Source organism: Leopardus geoffroyi, chromosome B3 (assembly GCF_018350155.1).
Source record: "Leopardus geoffroyi isolate Oge1 chromosome B3, O.geoffroyi_Oge1_pat1.0, whole genome shotgun sequence".
NCBI lineage: Eukaryota > Metazoa > Chordata > Mammalia > Carnivora > Felidae > Leopardus > Leopardus geoffroyi.
The window spans coordinates 102,547,539-102,573,905 of NC_059337.1; the positions used below are offsets into that span (position 1 = coordinate 102,547,539).

General features: G+C 40.2%; 1 protein-coding gene and 2 long non-coding RNA genes across 4 annotated transcripts; 1 reads left to right on the forward strand and 2 right to left on the reverse strand.

Annotated features, from left to right (window-relative positions):
• Nucleotides 1-28: 28 nt before the first annotated feature.
• Nucleotides 29-8,190, reverse strand: LOC123583872. The gene is made up of 2 exons (XR_006705019.1): nucleotides 8,051-8,190; nucleotides 29-1,229 (listed from the first exon to the last, which is right to left on the reverse strand). It is a non-coding gene; the product is annotated as an uncharacterized LOC123583872 (long non-coding RNA).
• Nucleotides 2,603-17,379, forward strand: MAPK1IP1L (mitogen-activated protein kinase 1 interacting protein 1 like). 2 transcript variants are annotated; one of them, XM_045451037.1, is made up of 5 exons: nucleotides 2,603-2,713; nucleotides 4,581-4,682; nucleotides 10,364-10,385; nucleotides 11,054-11,758; nucleotides 12,986-17,379. In XM_045451037.1, the coding sequence occupies exons 3-5, from the start codon at nucleotides 10,368-10,370 to the stop codon at nucleotides 12,995-12,997; spliced, it is 735 nt and encodes a 244-aa protein (XP_045306993.1). In that variant the 5' UTR covers nucleotides 2,603-2,713; nucleotides 4,581-4,682; nucleotides 10,364-10,367; the 3' UTR covers nucleotides 12,998-17,379. The 2 variants fall into 2 exon arrangements, with proteins under 2 accessions (XP_045306993.1, XP_045306992.1); XM_045451036.1 differs by lacking the exon at nucleotides 4,581-4,682 and having other exon boundaries at nucleotides 2,625-2,713.
• On the reverse strand, nucleotides 10,109-18,951 carry LOC123583871. Its single transcript, XR_006705018.1, has 2 exons — nucleotides 18,469-18,951; nucleotides 10,109-10,216 (listed from the first exon to the last, which is right to left on the reverse strand). It is a non-coding gene; the product is annotated as an uncharacterized LOC123583871 (long non-coding RNA).
• Nucleotides 18,952-26,367: the final 7,416 nt, after the last annotated feature.

Below are 26,367 nucleotides of genomic sequence, written 5' to 3' on the forward strand. Positions count from 1 at the left end.
CCATAATCAGTTTTACGTTTACTATTTCTAAAAAATGAATGCAAAGCACAAAGGTTTTTTTTTTTTTTCCTTTTTTTAATGGCATACTAGAAGTGAGCAGTGCTACAAGAGTCTGTACTAATACGTTAATAATGTTGGACACATAATGGAGGTAACTTTTCAAATGGATTGGCTTCTAGGTAGAAATAATAGACTAATGGATATAACCCAATGGGAAGGGACTTGGGGCACATGAGTCCTATTTCAAATAAAACCAGAATCTATTTTTTGTTTACTTTTTATTTTCAAATAGATTACTTAATCCTAAATTTTTACCTTCATCTAGCATACAAAATGTAGGTAAATAATACTTGTCACTTGACTTGCTGAAGGTTAGTTCTTCATTTAAGAGGTGATTCTTGGAGCATACTCGAAAATAATTTCTGTAATTTCTTGAAAGTAATGTGATGATAGATTTTCAAAGTATCCCTTAGTGGACCCTGCAAATTCACATTCACTTCTAGTCTGTAATAGGCTTTCTTGGCTTGGTTTGACAATAGAGATAACAGTACAATATGGATTTATGGTTTAGACTCAGGAATTGGATGAACAGTTCCAATTTCCTCCTACCCTTAATAAGGTTTATGTAAAATTGATGTTTGCCTAAGTTATTTTAAAAGTTGATTACATCTACAGGAAGTAAAGATAATCACTTTTGTTGTGGTTGTAATCTAAGCTTTCAGACAAAGTAAAACTTGAGAGGAGGTTTACTTAAATTATGTTGACTTTGCTAGGATTGAATAAATTCTGTGTAAACCAAGTATGAACTTGATATATACTTGAATATACAGAGTTTAAGTAGTAACTTCGCAAAGCTGTTAGTACTCTTGTCAATCAGGCTTGTGTGATCTTCCCCGTACCCAAAAAGAAGTAGACTGTTTACATTTTTATTTCTAATCCTGGAGTTGAATGTTTCTTCTTCGGTGTGAGTTCAAATAAATTGACCTGAATAAATTTTCACTTCTTAATTAAACTTCATATATAAAATACAAAGGCTTTGTGTCTTGTTTTTAAAACATTGTATATCCTGACTTAGCATATTCAACTTAAAATCTGAAAAAAATTTAAAAATCTATATTACACATTTTCTAATTTATAATACACTTTCCATCTTCGGTGTGTCAGTTTGGGTCTTCCAGAAGCAGATGCCAAGATGTCATTAAAGGTGCAAGATTTATTGGGGAAAACACCTATGAAGAAAGAAAGTGTGGAAGTCTTCATACCACTTTGCAAGTCTGACATACATGAAAGAAATTCGAAGGTTGGGTAGGGTGGGCTTCAGACTGCAGGACAGTTGTGAAAAGGCTAAATGGGGATTTAGTTTCTCAGCAAAGGTTGCCTGTGGGAGCCCATATGGGACAGGAACGGTCTAGCTCTAGAACTCTCACTATGCTGTTACTGGCTGGGAGCATGGGAAAACGAGGCTGTCACTCTGATATGTGACCTGGACCAAGGTGAGACGAGGCACTCGACTTGGGCACAAAAATTTTCTGACCAAAAATCTCAGTAATGAAAAAAAGTTAAAATTTTAAATAAAGTAGTTTTACTGACTTCCTAGTGACTCAGACTTCCTTATAGCTCCATAAGGCACTTAATTTACTGACTCCCGAGGGCAGGGCAAGTGGTTCACGCTAATACCATTTTACATAGACCATTTTCCCTGTTTGAAAATAAGTCTTCCCTAGGCTTAGGTATTTGCATTTTCTCTATTACTCGTTTTTCAGTATGAGAAGTGTGTGTACTGGTGGAGCATACTCAGGAAACCTTAGTTTAGGTAGTTTCTAGTAAAGTGCCCCTCCCCAGTGACCCACTATGGGGTTACACAAAGCAAAATGTTGTAAAGATATTGCACACTTCCAATATGTTTTGATATATGTATTATATATACATATTATATATACTGCATACTGTATAATTATGGCATCTTCATTACTCGCTAGCAGTTTCCTTGATGGCTGGGGAAATGTGTCAATCATCCTTCAGACGTGACAGTAAATAGGTAAAAGGTTTATTCAGAGATGAACATGTGGCGAGGAGAGGCATTGATCAGGAAGAAGCTGCAAAGACAGCTGCTCTTTTAGTTAATATCAATTGTCAAGCCATTTGTAAACGTCTTCTCTTTACTGTTTTGTTCCTTTAGCTCTCCCCAATTTTGGCCCCTGGGCCGGTATCCCCTAATTGGGCCGCATCCACACCCAGCCAGCTTCGAGGCCCGACTGTATAAATCTAAGCATAGGAAACCCAGAATCTGTCCTCAAGCCACTCCAGGAAACAAGTTAGCAATTTCCGCCACGCTACTCAAAACGTCACTGGCTACAAAAATTTCCACCGAGTGCTCAGAATTCCGGAAAACCAGGGAGCTTTCCTCCCGCCCACCAAAAAAAAGCTGCACCGCCCCGCCGGGCAGGCTGCAGTGCCGCAGGGAGCCTGCGGGAGGCGCGCGAGGCCCGGCCCGGCCCGGCCCAGCCTCGGTAGGAGGGGAGAGCGCGAGCGGGGGCGGTGCGCTCGCCGCTTCCTGTTCCGGCGCCAGGAGGAGCTGCGCGCTGTTAGTGCTGCCGCTGCTGCTGCCGCTGCCGCCACTGCCGTCAGTCAGTTCGCGCTCGGTTCTTCCGCACCCGGTTCGCTCGGACCCATCGCCGCTTGTAGACTTTACTGCGGTGTCGGATCTTGCTGGGTGAGGCTGCTTCGGCGCTAGGGGGATCATTGAGGGGAGCAAGGGAGCTCGCTCAAGCGAGAGGCGGGCGTGGTAACAGAGGTACCTCGAGTCGCCTCTTCGGGGGCTGGGAGTCAGCGTCTGCCCGCGCCATCTTCCCACGGGCTGCCGATTGCCCCCCAAAACCCCCCAGGGAGAAGGCGTCGGAGGCAGGTCACGTCGCGCCCGACGGGTTTCTCCGCTCTTGACGTCAGGATCGGTTTGGGGGCGGGGCGGCGAGCGGGCCCGGCCCCTCCCCCACCCCTTCCCTGGCGGCGCGACCCGCTCGGAGGCCGGTTCGCTCCGGTTGATCCCGGACTCCCTTTGTTCGTTTGGTCCTAAAGGGCTCCGGGCTCTCACCTCTTGGGCCCGACCCCCACCCCGATTCATTAGTGTCTAATAAAACGGGAGAGATAGGCCTGAATAGAGTCTTGGAGGAATCTGGCACTTGTTTAAGATTATCCGCAATGTGACAACGTTCTGGTCATTACCAAAGGACTTGATGGCAAATAACATTCGATGAACACACAGGACAGAAGCCGTGAGAAGTGTTGAGTTCTGTGATACTGTTTTTTAGGATTTAGGAGCTTATGTTACGCTTGGAAGCTTGTATATAGCTAAAACCATTTCTTCTTTGAAAATCAAGAGTAGTGCTTTTACTGGATAAAATTTTTAACGTTGACGCTTCACACCATACTAACCTGCCCGAAAAAAACTTTTCGTGGCATTACTGCTAAAGAAATAGCACCCTTACACCTGATGATTGTAAAGGCCTGTCTTGAACACGAACCTTCACTACAGGCCAAGGTAGCCTTCAGAAGTCTTTGGGAAGTTCTTTGTTCGGCTGTATTCATTGGGCTGGAAGAACAGAAATTTTCCTTGGTACTGGTGTCTCTGAACCTCCCATTCAAAACTAGCTCGTCTTCAAAACTTGAGTTGGGTTGTGTATGTTAGAACGTTCTTTTCCTCCCTCCAGGAGGAACGGAGACCCATTCCTTAACTACAATCCTTGGGGCCAGTGTGTTTTGGAATTGAGAAATCTTTGGATTTTCTCTTCAGATCTTAGAGAATATGGTGCATAGACAAGAGATCTCACCCCCGCAAAGTCGGGGCAGCATCCCTAATCCATATTAATATTTGTGTAGCTATAGGTGTGTTACACTTTATGGAAACTATAAATATCAAGTCCGGTTTTGCCACCAAGTAAGTTTTATGCCAAACTTGGGAATGTTTCTTTTATTTTCGTAAGTTTCTGACTTGAGAAGCGCAGATAAAGGTTTGCGGACCTAGAGTAGCGAGCGTAAAAGCTAACGTTTGTTGAGTTTTCCTTGTGTGCCAGAAAGTGACCAGGAGATTTATTATGTAAGTCCCAGGGCAGGTCTGTGAGGTTCATATTATTCCTGCTTTTACCTCTGACGTTTGGAGAGGTCAAGCTGTGTAGAGCCAGCCAGTGAAGAGGTGCAGTTATATGTAGGCATTTTAACTCTTTTAACCTGTGCTAGCTATATGCCTATGTACGCAGGAAGAGGAGGTGGCCACCCACTATTTTTCGAGCGCTGTTATTATAGGCACTTGATTTTTGAGTCCCGTTTAGTCTTTCACATCACTGGCCCGTTCTTTATAGTTGAAGAAACGGAGGGTCACTCAGGTGAGCTGAATGTGACTGCGACATTCAGACCTCAGACTAAAGGCCCTCTAAGACTTCTGTTCCTCCCCTTTCTGTATTCCAACCAGTCTGAACTGCTTACACTTCCCAGGGTGTACTCTTCAGCTTTTCCGCAGTTGGCTCTTCTCCTAGGGCCTGTCCCACCATTCCCTACACCCAGCTCTTTCTTCATTGTTCTTCCAGGCTGCAAAGGAACTGCCTCTCAGGATTCTTCCCCTGAGACTCCCTTCCTTGATTCCTTTAGGAGCTCTTTGAGGTTCTCTCGGTGCCCTGTGCTTACCTGAGGTAAGGTAGTTACTGTTTAAAGGGTAGTTCTCCACCACACTGTGAATTCCTTAAGCATTTATTCCACACAGTACTATTCACTTCCCCAAAGCCCAACAAAGTGCTTGGTATGTATGTTCCAGACAGAAGTATCCAAGGAAATGTAGAAAATATGGCTGACATAAGGACCCAGTTCCTTGAGTTGCCAAATGTAAAATAGAATGTATCTGATAAAAAGACCAATACTAAAAACAATGATGTATTTTAACTCAAAATTTGTATTTTCGGTATATTACTGTCATCTCCCCGCATACGAAACAAATCAGTGCAAAAGTCCTGATTTTTCTTAGTTTCTTCTCATTTTCATTTTACATGACTGTAGTACTTCATAGATTATTAAATATGCTACTTTTTTTTTTAAGTTTATTCATTTATTTTGAGAGAAAGAGAATGTGAGTGGGGGAGGGTCAGAGAGAATTCCAAGCATGCTCCCTCAGCACAGAGCCTGATGTGGGGCTCAGACCCGTGAGGTGTTTGTGAAATCATGACCAGAGTCAGCAGCTTAACTGACTGAGCCACCCCGGCACCCCTAAATATGTTACTTTTAATTATCTGTGAAGTAGTCAGGATTTAACAACTGTTTTGTGGATGATAAATGGTCTCTGGTTAAAGTTTGCCTTAGTCAAAAGACTTATTCAAAAGGATTGACGTCTAGGTTTCATAACTGTCTACTCCTATACTCTTTATCACTGCATCACAGTTTGATGGCCCTTTGAAATATTCCTTGTTGAGTAGTCACTAGTAAGTAATTTATGGAGTTCAACTTTTTAAAACCTTGTGATTGGACTGCCATTCTACTCTAAAAGCCATGAGTTACAGAAATATTTTACTCTTCTAGTATATGTCAAAAGAAATTTTGCACTGTTTTAAAATTACTAATCTCAGGGTGCCGAGGTGGCTCAGTCAGTTAAGCATGTGACTTTGGCTCAGGTCATGATCTCACGGTTCGTGAGTTCAAGCCCTGTGTCCGGCTCTGTGCTGACAGCTCAGAGCCTGGAGCCTGCCTCATAGTCTGTGTCTCCCTCTCTCTTGGCTTCTCCCCACCCTCTCAAAAATAAACATTTTTTAAAAATTTGTTTAATAAAATTATAAATCTTGGGGCCCCTATGTGGCTAAGTCACTTAAGCATCCGACTCTTGAACTTAGCTCAGGTCATGATCTCACGTTTCGTGAGTTCGAGTCCCTCGCTTTCAGTGTGGAGCCTGCTTGGGATTCTCTCTCTCTACCGCTCTCCTGCTCATTCTCTCTCTCTCAATCTCAAAATAAACAAACCTCGAAGTAAAATAAAATTATTATTCTTGCTGCTTCGAAAATAAAATTAGTATTTTTCAGGTGATGCGTAGATCCTGCCATAAAGTAGTAATGGAAAGTTTTAGAAGTAATAGCTTTAGAGTATTCCCAAAAGAGAAAGAATGGAAAGCTTTCTTGATTATAAACTTTTGGGGAGGAGTAGGAGGGCCACTTCAAGGTTACATTGGCCTCATCTTAATAATTAGCATAATCCAGATATTTGGGAATAGATTTTTAGAAAATCTAGATTTTTAAAAATGATGTAACTCTTCTCACATTCAAACACTAATGTGCAACTCTATTTCTTACCTTTTTACAATGAAAGTATTCTCCAAAGAGTAAATTAGGATGTTTCCCATTAATATGAACACTGCAGGGGAGCCTGAGTAGCTTAGTCAGTTGATTCTGACTCTTGGTTTTGGCTCAGGTCATGAACTCACAGGTCATGGGTTTGAGTCCCTCATTGGGCTTCGTTACTTTAATCATAAGATTTGAGAACCTACAGGATGCCTGGGTGGCTCAGTTGGTTGAGCCTCTGACTCTGGATTTTTGTTCTGATCCTGATCCCAGGGTCTTGGGATCAAGCCCATGTTGGGCTCCACATGGATCCTCTCTCTCTTACATATAAGAATATAAGATTCTTATATGTATTCTCTAAAAATATACATACATATATAAAGGTTTCTTGGAGCGCCTGAGTAGCTCAGTTGGTTAAGCTTCCAACTCTTAATTTCGGTTCAGGTCATGATCTCACGGTTCATGGGTTCGAGCCCCACGTCAGCTCTGCGCTGGCAGGGCAGAGCCTGTTTGGGATTTTCCCTCTCCCTCTTTTTCTGCCCTTTCCCTGCTTGTGTGCACTTAACTCTCTCTCAAAATAAATAAACATTAAAAAAATAGTTTTTAAAGCTTAATAATTAAAAAAAAAAAAAAAAGATTCCAGTACCTCCTTTATCTTCCAGGGTTTAATTTTTAACTTCAAATTTGGAAAGCCAGAGTTGCTGGGAAAGGAGTAATTCTGAAGACCCATATAGCAAGACCACATGAAATGAGTGGATTGCTTTGTTCCCCTCTCCAGAATTAATGTGAACTTTGATACAGAACCATTTTGTTTCAGAAAGGCTCATCCTATTTAAAAAGTGTGTTAGTCTTATATAGACTAAACTTTTCATGCAATGAAAAGTTTCTTCAGGTGTTGGTCCTAAGAATTTACTATTGTGTGATGTGCTATTTTAGTATAAAACAAACCTTAACATGGGAGTGAATGGATAATTGTATTTGCTCTATGTTTAAGATGTGTTTTTTGACATTCTGGATAAATAGCAAGGTTATAGCAGTTCTGACTTAGGCTTCATATTCTTTTTATCATTCCTCACAACTAATAATACTAAAAAACAAAACTCTCAGAATGCAAGGATGGCTCAATATTAAGCAATTTTTATATGTAATTAACTAAGTTGATGGCTTAAAGGAGAAAAACTGAGATCAACTCATTAGATGTCAAAAAGATCTGAGGAAATTCAGTGTCTTCCCTAAATGTTTTTTTCTCTAGCAAAATGGAAATAAGTAAATCTAGCAACATAGGCATAGACTTCTTTAATTTTTTCAAATCTCAAACTAAAATTGGGAATTTTACTTAAACATTAGAGGCGTTTTGAGAAGAGTTGGGAACAAGAAGACCACTGTGCTCACTATCACTATTTAACATTTCATTGTGAAGTTTAGCTAACACAAAGGAGAAAAGAAGTTTGGAAAGACAATGTAAAATTATTCTTTTGCAAATGGCATAATTCTTTACCTGAAATCCCAGAGAATCAGCCGAGTCAGGAATAAAATAATTTAGTAATATCACCACTTACAAAATTAATACACTAAAATTTAAAAAGTCTTAAATAGGGGCGCCTGGCTGCCTCAGTAAAGCATGCAACTCTTGATACTGGAGGTGTGAGTTTGAGCCCTACATTAATAAAAAAAATAAAAACAAAAAAACAAGCTTAAAAAACTATTGACAAATGACAATGATGGGAACTAGGAAGACATACCTTGTTCTTGAATGAAAAGTTTTGATGTTTTGAATATATTGCATGTTCCCTATATTAATCTGTAAATTTAATGCAATTCCAACCAAAACAGCAGCGAATTCTTCTTATTTATTTTTCTAAATGATCTGGAAAAAATAATATTCAGGAAAATCTGGGGTGGGGAGTGAACAGTAACAATAGGTCAACTTACATTAAAAATTTGTTAAAAATATAAAGGTACTGAAATTAAGATGGAATATTATGGTGCAGATCAGTAGAAAATATCAGATTTCACATTATCTGTGGGAAATAATGGAGGCTCTATAGCCTAGTGGTTAAAAGTCTTGGCTCTGGAATCAGACTGTACTGGAGTTTGAACCCCTTTCTACCTGCCACTAGCTCTGTACCTTTAAGCAAGTTAACTTGATGAGCTTCCTTTTCTGAAGCTGTAAACTGGGCAAAAGAATTTTGCATCTATTCAATGAGATCACCTATGTAAAACACTTTTAGCAGAGTGCCTATTCATGGTAAAACACTGTGTAGGTATTTGTTGTTAGGAAGTATTTGTTGCTCATAGTGGCAATAGAATGTATTAAGGGTAGCTGTCATATCCATTGAGAAGAGATAGATTATACAGCAATTATTGCTTGAAAGAAAAAAAGATTAAAAAAAATTTTTTTTTAATATGAAATTTATTGTCAAATTGGTTTCCATACAACACCCAGTGCTCATTCCAACAGGTACCCTCCCCTCCCTCCCACCGCCCATCAACCCTCAGTTTGTTCTCAGTTTTTAAGAGTCTCTTATGTTTTGGCTCCCTCCCTCTCTAACCTCTTTTTTTTTCTTCCCCCCTCCATGGTCTTCTCTTAAGTTTCTCAGGATCCACATAAGAGTGAAAACATATGGTATCTGTCTTTCTCTGTATGACTTATTTCACTTAACTCCATCTACATTGCTACAAAAGGCCATATTTCATTCTTTCTCATTGCCATGTAGTATTCCACTACGTGTATATAAACCACGATTTCCTTATCCATTCATCCGTTGGTGGACATTTAGGCTCAGAAAAAAAAGATTTTAAATGAAACCATATTACTATTACAAAGCATAGGTGAATTTTTCGTCTCACGTTTCAGAGCTAATTTCCTTACAGTTTAACAAAGCGTTAAAAAGATTTACTACTAAGTTGTAAAATTATCAAAGGCAAAAAGAGTACATACTATCTTACTCTGTTCATTGTGAAGTTAAAGAATAGGCAAAAACTAAGAAAATGATTGCTGAGTGGAAGGAGGAGTTGATTGGAAAGTTAGCATGAGTAAATCTGTAGTGAAGGAAAATGTCTGTATCTTTCTTGGTTAATGGGGCATGTATAGTTGTCAGCTTGTTGACCTGAACACCTCACATCCCATGCATTTTATTGGGTATTAATTGTACTTCCCTTTTAGAAATTGACAAAAGTGGCCCAAGGACATGAGCAAATTCACAAAATAAATTTATTCTGATTTGGGCATGAAATTTAAAAGCAGCTCTACTTTCCACTTAATTTTAAAGATGTAAGTTGAAACAACAAGGTGGCAGTTATTAACCTGCCATAATTAAAAACTGTTTACAATTTAAAAAATATCCAGGGCGCCTCAGTGGCTCAGTTGGTTGCACGTCCAACTTCTACTCAAGTTCTGATCTTGCAGTTTGTGAGTTCGAGCCTTGTGTCGGGCTCTGTGCTGAGAGCTCAGAGCCTGGAGCTTACTTCGGATTCTGTGTCTCCCCCTCTCTTTGCCCCTCCCTTGCTCATGCTCTGTCTCTGTGTCTCTCAATAATAAATAAATGTTAAAAAAAATTTTTTTTTAAATATCCAGTGGTGAAGAGAAGTTTAAAAAGATAGTGTAAATTTGCAAAGGACTCTAAAGTGTCATGACCCTTATAAAAGATGGATTTTAGATAGCCTTACCTGCTGACTATAAATTTCACTTCTAGTACTTTTTCCTGGTGACAGATTCACAAGGATATGTGTTCAGAAGTGTTCACTGTATCATCGTTTTAAACCGCTCAAAATGCAAATGACCTAAACCACCACCAAAATGAGAGTGCAGATCACTTTTTTATATTGGGGATCACTTTTATATGACGTGCAGCCAGTAAACAGGGATGACATTTGTAAAGCCACATGAAGTGCTATGGAAGTTTTCCCTATTAAAAAAAAAAGAAAAAAGACATTATATACATGATTAAGTAAAAGTGGTATATGCAGAGAAAGTTCCTCACAGGATATACAAGAAGTGGTAAGCACTGGTTTTGAAGTATTCTTTTTTTTTTTTTTTTCTTTCTTTTCTTTAGGAAAATGTCTGATGAATTTTCGGTAAGTTGATACATTTATCCTTCATAAGGTTTTTGACTGTTGAAAAAATTACATAGTTCTAACTATGGGCCTCAAGTCTTTTAATTTGAAAGAGATGCTTTGTGTGATTCTTGCTGGGGGCAGGAGGCACATGTGATTTTAATAGATGATTTGCCTTTATTGAGTTAGATATAATATGTTCGAAAATTTGTTGTATTTCTTTATGAATCCTTAAATTAAAAAATTTAAGAAGTGTTGTTACTTGTGTTCTCTAGTAACTTGGCAATGTTAATAATAGCATTTATTGACACTATGTTAAGGATATTACATGAACTATCTTATTTAAGCCTCAAGTTAATGCTAAAGTTTTTTGTCTGTTTGTTTTTAATGAGGAAACTAAAGCTCAGAGAGGGTATGTAACTTGTTTGCTGTAAAGCCAGGATTCAAACCCACAGTATTTTGATTTATCATATTTAGAAAATTTGATCTTCTCTAAGGAATTTGCATTGTGAAGGTGGTTTTTATATTAAATGAATTGTTTTTAAACTGAGCAGCCTGCCTTTTGAAGATGTTCTACAGGTTTATAATCGCTGATTCTGTAGCTTACTGTCCTTTATGGGTATGTAATCATGTTTGACATGGCTCATCCCTGAAGAAGATTGATAAGACATGCCTGTTTTGTATTCCAGTTGGCAGATGCGCTACCTGAACACTCCCCTGCCAAAACCTCTGCTGTGAGCAATACAAAACCTGGCCAACCTCCTCAAGGCTGGCCAAGTTCCAACCCTTGGAATAACCCAAGTGCTCCACCTTCTGTGCCATCTGGACTCCCACCAAGTGCAACACCCTCCACTGTGCCTTTTGGACCAGCACCAACAGGAATGTATCCCTCTGTGCCTCCCACCGGACCACCTCCAGGACCCCCAGCACCCTTTCCTCCTTCTGGACCATCATGTCCCCCACCTGGTGGTCCTTATCCAGCCCCAACTGTGCCAGGCCCTGGCCCCACGGGGCCATATCCTACACCAAATATGCCCTTTCCGGAGCTTCCAAGACCATATGGTGCACCCACAGATCCAGCTGCTGCTGGTCCTTTAGGTCCATGGGGATCCATGTCTTCTGGACCTTGGGCACCAGGAATGGGTGGGCAGTATCCTACCCCTAATATGCCATATCCATCTCCAGGGCCATATCCCGCACCTCCTCCCCAAGCACCAGGGGCAGCACCACCTGTTCCATGGGGCACTGTTCCACCAGGAGCCTGGGGACCACCAGCACCATATCCTGCCCCTGCAGGATCATATCCCACACCAGGACTCTATCCCACTCCCAACAATCCTTTTCAAGTGCCTTCAGGACCTTCTGGTGCTCCACCGATGCCTGGTGGCCCCCATGTGAGTTAAATTTATTACTTAAAATGCACTAATAGTCACATAAACACAACTGAAAGATTACTTGCCTCCAGTTTGAATAGATTAGAAAGCTTATAAAACTTTTTAAGAGAAGGGGTGTGTGTATATGAGATAAGAGTACATTTCAAGCTTGAGATAAAGCATTTAAAAGAATAAAACCTACGTATTCTTGGTACTGAAATTAGGACAATTTCCCAAAGATCCCCAAAGACTTTGTAATGTAGTAAGCAATGTCCTTAACATCCTTGAGGTAAACTCAGGTGCATTTCATTGGACTTCTTTTTTTTTTTAAACATTTCTCAATCATGTTTTATAGCATCACCACAAAGTACAGTTCAGTAAAAACAATCTTGGTCTGACTTGATACAGAGAGCGATTTTTAGAGACTCTAAGGCAGTGAATATATAACATTGCCTGTTCTTCCTGTAACTCTCCATAGTGTTTCTCAGCCAGAGTTTTGTTAGGTCCTCGGCAGCATTGAGATCGATATTATATCACTATTCTGCATTGTCAGTTACAGGTAATGCTTCATGCTTTACTGTCAGCCAAGCCAGAGTAGTAGGGTTGACATCTTAGTTGGAGAACCTGTCTTGGGCATATGACCAAATAGAAAAGCAGCCCACTTCCTCCCGGAAGGAAGCCAAGTGAATCTTCAGAGTCCTGATTCTCATTAGGGGAAAAAAGTCAACTTACTCTTAACAAAGTAATCAGATCTCCAACTAGATTAATCAAATATCCACCTCAACTGTAAAGGAAAAAGAATCTTTTTTCTTTTTTATAATTTTTTAAAGTTTATTTATGAGACACACTCACACACATGAGTGGGGGAGGGGCAGAGTGAGAGAGAAGACACAGAATCTGAAGGAGGCTCCAGGCTCTGAGCTGTCAGCCCAACGCCTAACACAGGGCTTGAACTCCCAAACCATGAGATCATGACCTGAGCTGAAGTCAGACTCTTAACCAACCGAGCCACCCAGGTGCCCCAGAAAAAGAGTGTTAATAAAATGCTCCCCAAACTCACTTTCATTAGTATAAATTCTTGCTATATGTATTTTCTTTAAAATTTTTTTTGCAAATTGTAGCCAAAATAAATGAGATGACTTGCTGTTTGGATTTATTAAGCAATACGTTTATTTTAAGCCACAGCAAGGAGTTGTTAAATTCCACTTACAAAATCTAGAGGTTTACTTTTTCTTTTTTCTATTGCAGTCTTACCATTAAGTTAATGGATGAAGAGAGGACGCTTTGCTTTTTGAAGTACATATGTATGCACATGAATGCATACATAAAAATTGGTGGTTTCACTGTTCTTAGAGGGCATTCATGAAAGAACAACTCTTGCACCTCTCAGAGAAGATACCTGCCTCTTGTACTTGGATGTATAGTACATCTGATGGATACAATCAGATAAAAATGTAAAAGTAAATCATTCAAATGTGATTTTTATTTGGTTTTTAATGGAACGCTAAAGTGATGAAGTATATTGAATAGCTCTTTGATACAATTTGTCTAAAACAAGTTTTTGATTTGTTTAAATTATGAAACCACACACTTAAAACTCTAAGATGATGTGGATTATTGTTAGAATCTGCAACCTCATTGGCAAATTATTTCAAATATTTTTCTATAATCACTTTTTCCCCTAAATAAACACACTTTGAAAACAATCACATTGTCATAATTTAAACAAATGATGCCTCTCAACATCTTGAGCTGCCCTGTCTACAGGATGACCAAATCTGGTCCTCTTGAGGTTATAGTTTGGATATACGTTTTAAAGCTATTGGTAATTATTGTCTGATGTTGAGTTCATTAGCCAGGCAGTGTTCGCTTTTATCCTTGACCTTTTAGTAAAAACTTGTCTTTCATTTTGAGTTCCACCTGATTTGCTTCATTGTTAGCCAGATGGGTCACACATGTCTAAAATCTGCCATGTATGAAAACTTTTTTCTTTTTAATGCAGGCCAACATGTGTGTAAAGTATTATTAGAGAATTAGCGATCTCTGTATTACTTTGGAATAGATTTTGAGATGTCAATATTGCTTTGGAAAGAACTCAAAGAAGGAAATAATTCTCTCTGCCTTGAACCTCAAGCCAGAGGAAGCCCTGGAAATTGCTTCATAGTGACAAGTAACTTGCATTCCCGCAAAACGCTCTTCTACCCAGACCCTTCCAGGAAGATGGCTCTCCCTCAGTTCTTGAAGGAGCACATCCCTTAGTTTCTCTCTGATTCGGAAAACTGGCACACTCTAGGGGTCTAGTGTAAACACATAAAGCAGTTACGTTTCAAGAACTTCAGTCATTTAGACATGACTGTTCTCTTTGTACAAGCGTGATCAAAATGTGTCTGTGTCTTTCGGAGTCTGGTTAAGCCGGGTCATGGTCTCTTGCATAGTTTCCTGCATCTGTCTGTAAAGTGCTTAAGGCTAATTGGTCAGTTCTGTATTTGTTGACAGGTAAACAGGTAGAATTGAGTGCCATCCTTCACAACTGTCCTCTAGTTCTAACACTGAAATAATAATAAGTGTAGATCTCTGCAGTTGAGTTGAAAGCAGTGTGACTGTTGCTTAAATAAGTGTAACCACCAAAACAGCCTAAGTAGTTTTTTGGCACCTTATCTTTAAATCAGATTCTTAGATTCTTAGAACTATGTTATTTGTCAGATAACATTTTGAAACTTTGAATGTATCCGTCGGGTTACTAAAATATGTTGTGAATTTCTTGACTAGTATAGGAGAGATTTATGTTAGAGCTCTTGTTTTTGCTTAGAAATGAGATATTTAGTAGTTTGTTTCTCTTATAGTTGAAATGTCAAGAATGCCAAATGCTGCCAATTTAATGGTTTGATAGCTACCTCCTTTTAAGAAAGCAAGATGGTCATCTTTGAGAAGAACATTCAGTGTTTAAGCTCCTTTTTAAGTAGATGATAGAGTCAAGCTTTCAGAATAGAAACTGAATTGTTTAGATATTTTCAGACTGGGGAATGTCGTTAGACAGCTCTTACATAGTGGCAGAAGCGGTCTTTTTTTTCTTCCCCTTGCAAGGCAATCTGGACTATCTACAACACTGTTGGAATCTTTTGTCAAAGTAGCCTCCCATTTACAAGGCAGGAGCCTTAGGAGGTATTTTAGCTTAGGGATCGGGCAATATCCTGTCAGCTAACTGGAGGAATAAGATGGGAAAAGTGAGATAGCAAAAATCTCCTTGTGGTTATTTTGGTTGTGCTACATTGGGGTAAGTTGACAGCTCTGGCTTTAGATACAGTATTTAACACTAGAGGATGATGTTTGACTGAAACAAGTGGCAGCATGTTTGGGAATCTGTCATTGCGGAGTCTGCTTATTAGAGGAGAAAATCTGCTAAAGGATTGGGAAGGACCAGGAGCCTGAGATTTGGAATTACTACCCCCAATAAGTATATACATTTGGCTAGTAACCCATACTGCCCAGTGTGGCCATGACACAACACCTTTTCTTTGCTTTTCGAGGACTTTCCAACTAGTAGTTGGGAAATTTTTTTTTAACATAAAAATGGGAATCAAAGGGACTAGAATTTACTTTTATACTCCCTTTAGCTTTTTAGAGCATTATTTCTCAACTTGGGAGAGTCTTCATTCTTGTGGGCACTCTGGGACAAAAACGTATTTTTAGGTTCAGGGTAAAGTTAAAAGCAGAAGTTATTTCAGTGGAGGAATGGGGGAAAGGTTGCGAGGAAGGTTTTTTTTCTTTACAGGGGAATAATGTTGCTTTCGAAACAAGTCCTAGGCTGGCATCCGTTTAGGGAGGAGACCGTTTTCTTAGAAAAGTTTGCCTGGTCTTTGAAGGGAATACATGGTGTGGGATATGCTGGCACTTGGACCGTCTCAGAGCAAGAACTTTAAGACAAATTTGATGGAGATCATTGAGATGTGTTGAGGAATAGTGCTTCTGGAGTTGGAATCTTAGATTTTGAGATGTCGAACCTAAAAATGACAACAAAAAATGAAAATAAAGACCTTAGGTCCTTATCACACGTGCAGTTTCTCAAGAATCAAGGCTCCTTAAACGAGTGTGTGAACTACCTTGGCTTGTCCATACTGGACTTAGCCTGACACCTTTTCATGCTTTTGAAGATGGCTGTTTACAAGTCTGACTCCACAGCCCTGTTTTGTATAAAGTAATGCATCGATTATTCAGGAGTAGACAATACATTTGTTTTAGTTACCCCAGGGCCTCCTTCTTTCTGCCTTGTTTTTAGTGTTTATTGTTTTCAGTAGAGAATAGTGAAAGGGGGTGACTTTTTGGCCTTGGTCTGGCACACCACTACAACAGAATATTGGCATAGAAGTCAGTTTTGCCCATAAAATTTTACCTCACAAATAATTCGCTACATATCGTACTCAAACGTACAGCTTTTGAAACTATTGGTATAGATGAACGAAGCCCTACTCAAGTCTCAATTACAATACTGTGCCCGGTTTGCATATCAATTAGTTGCCTATACTTCTAAGTGATGAGTGCCAATGTCTTCCTTCCTCACCCTGAATAATCTAGTGCTAGATTTATAAAATGCCAGGGTTATAAACCCTGGAAATTAAAGCTAAGCACAGACCTGCAGGTGTTGGTTTTTGAAAAACAAGGTTAGAATCAGATGAATCACACTGATACATGTACTATGCATAGAAAGTAAAGGGTGACTTTCAGGGAAGACTATAATTTAATCTTAAGCAATATTTAGTATTGAAGACAGACACTTTTTATTTTCAGAATTCTGCCAAGTAAAATAAAAATTGTCAATAAAATAATCAGTATTAAAGAAATGCCATGCAAGCTTCTGGCTATAGAAAACACTGAGAACTGCATTCATTTAAGAGACACTTCAGTGTCTGATCCCGGTGCTTTGCCAGATTCCAGAGATACAGAGATGAAAGAGAATGCCTGTCCTGCAGAGGCTTACAGTCTAGGGGTGGCATTGGAAAATTCAGTAGTGCACCCATTTTTGGTTTACCTAGATAAACATTTTAATTTGCCACTGGTGGAAATTATAGAACAGCCTTTGGACATATTAAAGAGCAAAGTATGGTATACCTTTTTTTTTTTTAAGTAAGAAATTAATGTTTTTCAAGATCGTAGTGTTTGTCAGTGCAGCTATTCATGTGTGCAAAGTAACGGGACGTTTTTCCTCTTCACTTCCTCCCTGGATGAAGGCACTTAAACTGCCTGTCCCTGGTTAGCAGATACTGATTTGTTGCCATTAAGTAAACTTGACTTCTTATGCGTGCTCTATAAAAAGGTTTTTTTTTTTGTATTTTTTCTTAATATTGTGATTTTTTTTAAGTTGACTTAATAATGACAAATTTAATGTATGTAATTGTCTATGCATTTTAAGTTAAACTGCCTACAATGTGATTTGAGACCTAGACATTTGTTTGTATTATGAACTGTAAGCAATCTGTTTGAAACGTTAGGTTTATCACCTGCTGCTGTATTTGTAAACAAAGACATATGTTGCTTTAAGAAGTAATTATAATTAGGAATAGTCTATGGATGTGATACTTGATATTTTTTAAGATAAACTTGTTTGCTTTTGTGTATTATACCAGAAAACTTTTTTAAAAAATGTATTTTCATGGTTTCATAGTTTTTCCATGTATCTTATTCTGCAGCCCAGTTCTGGGCTTCCCTGAGAAGTCCTTAGTCTAATTAACTGCAAAATTGTTGTCAGAAAGAAAAAAAGGAAGGAAGGAAGGAAGGAAGGAAGGAAGGAAGGAAGGAAGGAAGGGAAGGAAAGGAAGGAAGAAAGAAAGAAAGAAAAAAGAAAGGAAGGGCGGGCCTGAGACGCTCCTCTGTGTGTGACCTGCATTCACGAAGGCATTTAAATAGGCTGCCTGGGAACAACCCTCCACAAACCCACTTTCAGCAACATGGTGTCCATTGTGTGGGTTTCTTCTTCTCCCTTCAAGGCTATGTCATTCTTTGTAACCGGGTTATCTGTATAATCAGAGTTTCTCTGCCCCAGCTGCCACCACCCCCACTTTCTTTTATGAAAGATTGTTCTATTGTCATAACTACTGTGCCTGTGGTGAGGGCCACATTAATAAACTTGGTACAGTTCGCCATTCCCTTTCCACAGGGGGGTTTGTTAGCCTGCCTTGAACCCCAGTGTGGTTGGGGCTATAAACGAGTCACTTGTACTATATTATGCTTTTGAAAGAGCCTTCTGCTTTTTGCCTTATAATTGGACACCGTGCAGCTGTAAATTTTTTTAAGTTGCATTTGATGTCTTACTTTCTATCTCCTAAAGGTGGGCTAGGGTTCCTTCCCATCATGAGATGACAGTGTTTCAGCCAACACCTTCTTCCCTGGGGACCTGACCCAAGCAGGTTCTCTTTTTACCACCATATTAAAACTTAGCACCAATCCTTTTGCAGCAGATTTCTAAAGCAAAATAGAATCCTATTTGCTTACTTATTTTCAGTAAGACAATGCAATACACAATTCTAATACCAGAAGAGAATTTGGGCCATCCCTCAGTTTGTTCCTATGGCATGTAAACATGATTCTCCTCGTGTGGGCATTGAACAGTTCCATTTTCACTCTTATTTTGTGGTGCCCTGCGCTTCCAGAGATGAGGAGAAGGTAGAGCTCAGTCCCTCCCTACTCTGTGCTTTCACTAAAGCAATTCCACTCTTCCACTTTATCATTTTACTTACTGTATTAGCTTGGGCTGCCATAACAAAACATCACAGATTGGGTGGCTTAGCCAACAGAGATTTATTTCTCAAAGTTCTGGAGGACAGGAAGTCCTCGCATCAAGGTGCTGGTCCTGCTCAGTTCCCAGTAAGGACTCTTTGTGGCTTGTAGATGGCCGTCTTCTCACTGTGTCCTCATAGTGGAGAGAGAAGAAGCAAGCTCTGTTGTCTCTTATAAGGACACTAATCCCATCATGGGCACCCTACCCTTGTAACCTCATGTAAATGAACTACTCCCAAAGGCTCCATCCTCGAGTACCATCACATCCAGGGTTAGGACTTTGATGTGAATTTGGGGGGACACAAGTTGGTTCATAGCACTTACAGGTAAGTTGCTTGGGGGAACAGATGTTTTGCTGCTTTTAAATTTCAGGAATGGTTGTAGATGATGGTTTCTTTGTTGAGGTTTGCTGAAATCACAATCCTAGATTCACAAGTATAATAGAATCTCAGGCCACCTAGAATTCTAAGCTATGCTTACGAGTGTTAGTATCATCTAAGAGGAAATGTAACACTTTGGTCAGTTTTTGCTGTGGTCCTTATTTTATGTTAAGCCTCTTTTTTATTTATTTATTTTTTTTTTTTTAAATTTTAATGTTTTTATTTATTTTTGAGACAGAGACAGAGCATGAGCAGGGGAGGAGCAGAGAGAGAGGGAGACACAGAATCCGAAGCAGGCTTCAGGCTCTGAGCTGTCAGCACAGAGCCCGACGTGGGGCTCGAACTCAGGAACGGTGAGATCATGACCTGAGCCGAAGTCGGACGCCAAACCGACTGAGCCACCCAGGCGCCCCTAAGCCTCTTTTTTAAACCGCCATTTAGACCAGCATTCCTTAAAGTTAGGTAGACAGATTAAAAAGAATCCTTTTTTAGAGATAAGGAAACCTTAAAAAGGTTATTTAAGTAAATTCCCAAAGTCATAGTAATAAAGGATGGAGCCAACTCTGTCACCAGGGCTTAGGGTTTGTCTACTTTTTGTTCAGGCATCCAGTACCCTTTTTATGCAGTTGCTTGCTTACCAATCTAGACCATTGCCTTTTCTCTTCCACTTGTTCTTGTTCCCTTAAGCTGCCACTGGTAGGTTCCAAAGCTGTGGGAAAACTCCCAAAATAACTGGTTAACTTTTTAGACAGATCAAGTTAAATAGAGCTTCATATATTGTCCTACTTAATGGCTTCGTTTACTGGGGGCTAATGATAGCTTCTATGCACATTTTGCATACGTTAGCTCATTTGATTCTTAACACCTCTGCTTTTGAGATAATACACAATCTAGGAGGAGACGAAAACAAGTAGTTGACACTACTAAACATTTTATGTGCACTATCTCAGTTAAGCCTCCCAGCAAACCTCTAAGACAAGGACAGTTCTCATCCCCATTTTATAGATGATGCAACTAAGGCTAAGAGGTTATAGAGATCACACAGTTCCTATGTAAAGAACTGAGATTAGAATCCTAGGTGTGACTGATAGCAAAGCTTTTCCTGTATACCACTGTACTACAGAATGCTGCTACTAAGAACAACATCTTACATGTGCCTATCCTGGTTGCTTTAGTGCTGTAGTTCTGCTTCCAAAATTGTATACCTAGAAAGTCCAATCCATCTAACATTGAACATTACGCAGCTGGCCTTTTACACGTTTTATGTCAACTGAATCAGTTTCATTGGATATTCACTTTAAAGAGCTAGAGTTTGTGTTTGAAATGCATATTCTTATAGTTGATGGATAAGCACAATTCTTAAACTACTTAGAACTTAGTTATATCCATAAACAAAGGCAAATTATGTTCAAAGGCGTAGCAGTTAAGAGTAGGTTTAAGATCTGGATATAAGAGTTGTTAACGAAAGGTAATGGGTGATCAAACCCCTAGTTGCAGTCCTACCGATTATTGAGCACACTGGGTATCTAGCTGCCCCTCGGTGAGAAAGGCTTGGACAAGGCTGTCAGAGTGGCCGAGACAGAAGAGGTCTCTGTTAGCAGTGGAGGAACAGCCAAGATGTACAGGAGAACTGTACAGAGGGTGGGAGAGTCCAAGGAAGGTTCTGCCAAGTATGGCTTGACAGTTCTTTTTTTAAACTTGCTAGTACAGGACATGCTAAGTTAAAACATCTGAACTGTTGCCTAGTTACTGCAACACACAAAAATCCCAAGGACTAAACTTAATGAATACCTGGATCCCTTCTTGAATGCCCAAAGAAATCTCTACAAAAAAAAGACCCAACTACATGACTAATGATTAGGAAGAACTAGCACCCACGCTTTTTGTAGAAGTGGGATGAAGAGGATTAATGTGAACTCTACAAACTTCACCAGATTTCTTATCTGAAAAGTAGTAATAAGTCTCCACCTCTGGTGAATCTGCAATAGAAATCTGATCAAATTCTAGAAGGCATCCATTCATGGTTCAGTGAACAGCACAACTGCTACGGACTCCAGGGAACAGAGTTTTTAGCTTTGAGCTCAGCTCAGCAGTGCGATTTGCTGCAATTGACTAGCTTCCTGTGCTCACTCACTTACCTTACGATAAAACAGATCATAATGCTCAAAGTATCCGAAGTACACAAGGGGGAAAATGGAACACTCTTCCCTCTAGCCAAAGGGATGTATTTGGTGCATTAGCATAACTAAAAGATTACACCTCTAGTATATAATACCTATATTAATATTCCTCTTTCGGGGCGCCTGGGTGGCTCAGTCGGTTAAGCGTCTGACTTCAGCTCAGGTCACGATCTCATGGTCCGTGAGTTCGAGCCCCGCGTCGGGCTCTGGGCTGATGGCTCAAAGCCTGGAGCCTGCTTCTGATTCTGTGTCTCCCTCTCTCTCTGCCCCTCCCCCATTCGTGCTCTGTCTCTCTCAGTCTCAAAAATAAATAAACATTAAAAAAAAAATTAAAAAAAAAAATATTCCTCTTTCAAATTAGGTTGTCCTAGAGCGCCTGAGTGGCTTAGTTAAGTGTCTGACTCTTAATTTTGGCTCAGGTCATGATCTCACGGTTTGTGAGGTCACCCCCTGTGTCTTCTTGGGATTCTCTCTTCCTTTCTGCCTCTCCCCCACTCTCTTGCTCTCTCTCTCAAAATAAACTTAAAAAATTAGATTATTATGCTTGGGGCCTAAAAGCTACATAATGTGATAACACATTTATTGAACACCAAGGTTGTACTATAAGTGTTCATACATCTCAGTTTGCCTGGAACAATTCTGGTTTATGTTGTCCAGGTGTAATTATTAATAGCACCCTCCTTATATTCTCAAGTGTCCTGGTTTTGAGGATAAATTATTATATGGCTATCCTAACTATAACAAAAAAGAATGCAAGTGAAGATTTTCTGTATGTTTCCTGAGATATAAAAATTCATCCTGGGGTGCCTGGATGGCTCAGTTGGTTAAGCATCTGACTCTTAATCTCAGCTCAGGTCTTGATCTCAGGGCTGTGAATTCAAGCCCCATGTTGGGCTCCATGCTGGGCGTGAAGCCTACTTAAACAAAAAAACACCTCATCCTAAAGAACATGGTTCACATATCAATTAGGCTGCCACTTAATACAGCATCTTTTCTTTTTTTCAATGTATATTCATTTTTGAGAGACAGAGGGTGTGAGCAGGGGAGGGGCAGAGGGAGACAATCTGAAGTAGGCTCTAGGCTCTGAGCTGTCAGCGTAGCCCCACGCGGGGCTCAAACCCATGAACTGTGAGATCATGACCTAAGCCAAAGTCAGATGCTTAACCAACTGAACCACCCAGGCACCCATATACTTCATCTTAAAGGTGAAGAAAGTTATCCAAGTCACTCAATTTCAGCCATATCATCTTCAGCAAGTCCTACAGGCAAGAAGCACACACATTCTAGTTCTAGAATAGGAAGTCATGCCTTTTTTAGGGGAGAGGAGATGGATAGAGAAGGATTGATGGGAATACTACTTTTCTGGGCATCTCTCCAAGGGTTTCTGCCTCATGGCCTCAAATGTGTCCCCTACCCCCCCTCCAAGTTCTGAAAGCAATTTTCCTTAAAGTTCCAAGTTTCTTTGTTGTTTTTAACTTAATCTTCTCACAAACTGAATAGCACTGAAAATTATGTCCAGTTTTTTTAATCTTTTAGCCGCTGCATACAGACATTACCAAATCTGTGGTAGAATTGCATTGCATTTCCTCCAGCCCTGGGCAGACATGAGTGTTTCTAATTCATTAGTGGTGGGATGGAACAGACAGTGAAATTATGTCAAAGGGTACATTAGTGGCAGGGAATAAATGATGAAAACTTGTTAAACCACTTCACAAATATCTGCTGGCTGGAGTAATGGTTCTCACTTTTATGGTCCTTGAGACACATTTTTTTTTAATGTTTATTTTGAGAGAGAGTGCATGCAAGTGGGGGAGGGGCAGAGAGAGGGAGAGAGAGAGAATCCCAAGTAAACTCTGCACTGTTAGCACAGAGCCTGATGCAGGGTTCGATCCCATGAACCGTGAGATCATGACCTGAGCCAAAATCAAGAGTCAACGCTTAACTAAGCCACCCAGGCACCCCTGAGACACCTTTCTTAGTACTGGAACTGGTGGCTCTCCTGGAAGGAGTGGACACTTCAGGGACAGGCACACGATATCCCACTAGCATTTTTGTTTGAGTAGAATGCCTATGGCCACGACCAAATTCTCTCGCAAGTTTTCTCACATAGTTTCACAGCAAAGTTCTTGCCTATCAGAAACCATTTTTCTTGGACACTGGCTCACTGGTATTCTCCACCTTTCCTCCTGCTGTTTGAATTCTGCTTTTCACCATCTGCAACACTGCTCAGCTTAATATTCTAATGGCCATTGCCATAAAAGTACGTGTCCCCAACTGTGGCAAAAATTAATTTTTCACATTGACCACAATTTACTGACACATCTGTTCTGAGTACACTATTGTGCTGCAGTGGTTGTGAAGTCAGAATCAGAAACAGCTCTCCGGAAACATCAGTTTGAATACAATGTGAAACCACAGAATACTCCCAAGTTTGCTGCTAGCATCTTTCACACAAAGTACCTGGAAATCACATCTGACTTACTCATCCAAAAAGTATTGCTCTCAAACAACTCCTACTCTTTGTATAATGAAAAGCATATTGGCATTACTGGGGGAGGGTTGGGGGAGGGGTACGCAGAGGACTGGGTGGAATCCGATAATATTCTATTGAGAGGGATGATGGCTATATTATTTATTTAACTCCAAAGATATATAATATTCTTGTATATACGATTTGCATGTTTTTTAAAAACCACATGGGGCATGGGCATCTGTTCTTGAAAGGAAACCCCGGTTTCACCCAGACTCTCTGAGAAAGGTGGACAGGCAAACCTTGGTGGTAACTGATGCCCCAGGCATGTACCAGTAGTGTGAGGCTGTGCCCAGAGTCAATGTTTTTCCTTTATGCTAATAACTGAAGATTTCAATTGCTTTAGGAAACAGATGGTTGTCATTAAGAACACAAAAGGATAAAAGGTCTGCCCAGTGATCCGCTCGGTCTAGTATCCAGTCAGACAATGGAACCAAGAGATGCTTTGTGAAAGAGCATAATTGGTACATAAACTTAGTATGCCAAACCCAGCACTAGACAAATGGAGAAGCAATTGTAGAGCATGCTATTACATGAGGCATTGTGAGGCATTAGCACAAAGAGAATCACAGAATAGTTTTAGCCCCATAAGCACAGACGGAGACAATAGGGATGATACGTTCCACGGTGTAGGTGGAGAAAAATGAGGAAAACCTAAGAAGAACGAGGATTGAGGCAGTGCAATGCAGTGGTAAAGAGTACAGGTTCTGGAACCCCACGTACTGTATTTAAATACTGTCTCCACCACTTACTAGATACATCACAATGGGTGAGTTACTTAAACCGTTTGGTGCCTCCATATCTTCAGCTATAAATACTATAAAACAGTAATTCCTAACTCTAGGGTTTTGAGAATTAAAGCATTTAGTGTTTGACATCATAAGCACTCAACAAATGTGAGCTAATCATGGGATCTGGAATGCATTGTTTTAGGTTTGGGCCTACAAGGATGTTACAGTCTAGTAGAGAAAAGAGAAAAGTGAACAAGCCATTTCCATCCAGTGTCATGTTACTGAAGCAGGAGACACAGATTCCTCTGAGAATATCCAATGAACACCTAATAGTTAAATGGCTACCATGTTTTGAGCACTAACAATGTGCAATCTGTTCTCCTAAGGGCTTTAATCACATTATCTCATTGAGTTTTTACAACAACTGAGAGCAAGGGGTAAAATTCAGCTCTGTCCAGTGCAGAGCTATGTTCCTTCCCCTTTGGGATGCAGGTCTTCATTAGTGCTTCAAGGAAGTTTGCACCTCAGAAAAAGTCCTGTCTCAAGAGAAAGCGCAAGAGGGAGACTGTCCTCACCTCCAGCCACTTTGCCTCCAGCCATATTTGCCTAATCACGTCCATCCATTTGAAAGCAGGTGACTTTGGGGTGGGCAAGGGAAATTTCAAGCCCCAGGCATGGGTGTGAGACTGAAATCGGAGAGGAGAGGCAGGCAAGTACCCTGAGGAGGAACTGATTGAAGCAGGTCTAGTATAACTGTTCTACCGCTAAGGAGCTGTGTTCCCAACATTGCAGAGAACGTGCCCACCCTGGAACAGCTTTCCATGCATTCTTCCCAGCAACACCAGCAGCATAATTGCAAACACAACTTGCTTCATGGCTCTCCACAGACACACCAGTCCTTCATGCCAGGTTTTGGGAGAACATACAAGCTATTTACTGCAGTCTCAAGCTCACTGGGAACTCTGAACACCTCATACTTAGAAAGAAAACATTGCTTTTCCAAAGCTCTTTTGCTCTAGATTACGTGAGAGACGTTAGCCTGTATATGCTGATGTCAAACTCTTCTCATAAGGGAATAGATAAGAGAGGCATTTCTTGGAATGAGTATCTAAAAAGAATCTGAGGAGAATCTAAGCCTTGGAGAAAGGGAATTGAGAAAATTTTGACCTAAGGAAAGGGAAGACAAAACTGCCCTAAATTCATTGCAAAATATATCAGCATCTATATTGTTTTCAATCATTCAACTGGACTTATTAACCACTTACTCTGTGCCTTGTGCTGGTGATTCAGTAGTGAAGTAGTCAATGCAGTTTCCACTCTCACGCAACTCACAACCTCATAGAAGAGATAATCATTAAGTAATTAACACTTGTGATAAGTGATAGGAAAAAAAGCATAACCTAGTAGGTAGGAGTTGAGTAGAGCTCACCAGAGGAAACAATTTGAAGGATGAGCAGGATTTACACAGGTAGAGATTGGGAGAAGGGTGCCAGGAAGAGAATATAAGAGTGTCAAGAAGAAGGCTGCTTTGTTTGCAGAAGAGAGGGAAGGGCCAGAAGTGGGAGTACTTGCCTGCACGTTGGTGTTGGGGGGCAGAGGCTATGAAATGGAGCAAAACAGGGTAGAAGACCTATGATCAGCTCTATTTTTCCTGTGTTGTCTACTAAATGAAACATGCTATCTTCCCATTGATACATTCTCCAATAAACTCAGTTTCAAGTCTTTAGAATCCCTTGACCATCCAGGATAATCATGCATAGGGATCTGGGTTCCCCGAAGTCCTATTAGGCATATTTTCCCAGCATTGTGGAAAAGGAAGTGTCCTTTGTATAATCTTAATACCTTTCAAAGCACCTGCCTATGCAGCAGTCTATAAGCCATTTGTGAAAGAATATTGTCAGCACTGTGCTGATTGGGGGATGGGGCACCGTCCCTGGATTTATTCCAAAGGGTAAATTAGAGAAACCCTTGAATGAATAATTTGGTCAGTTCACTCCCTGAGTAACTTCAATTTCCCTATCTTGCTTCTTGTCATAAT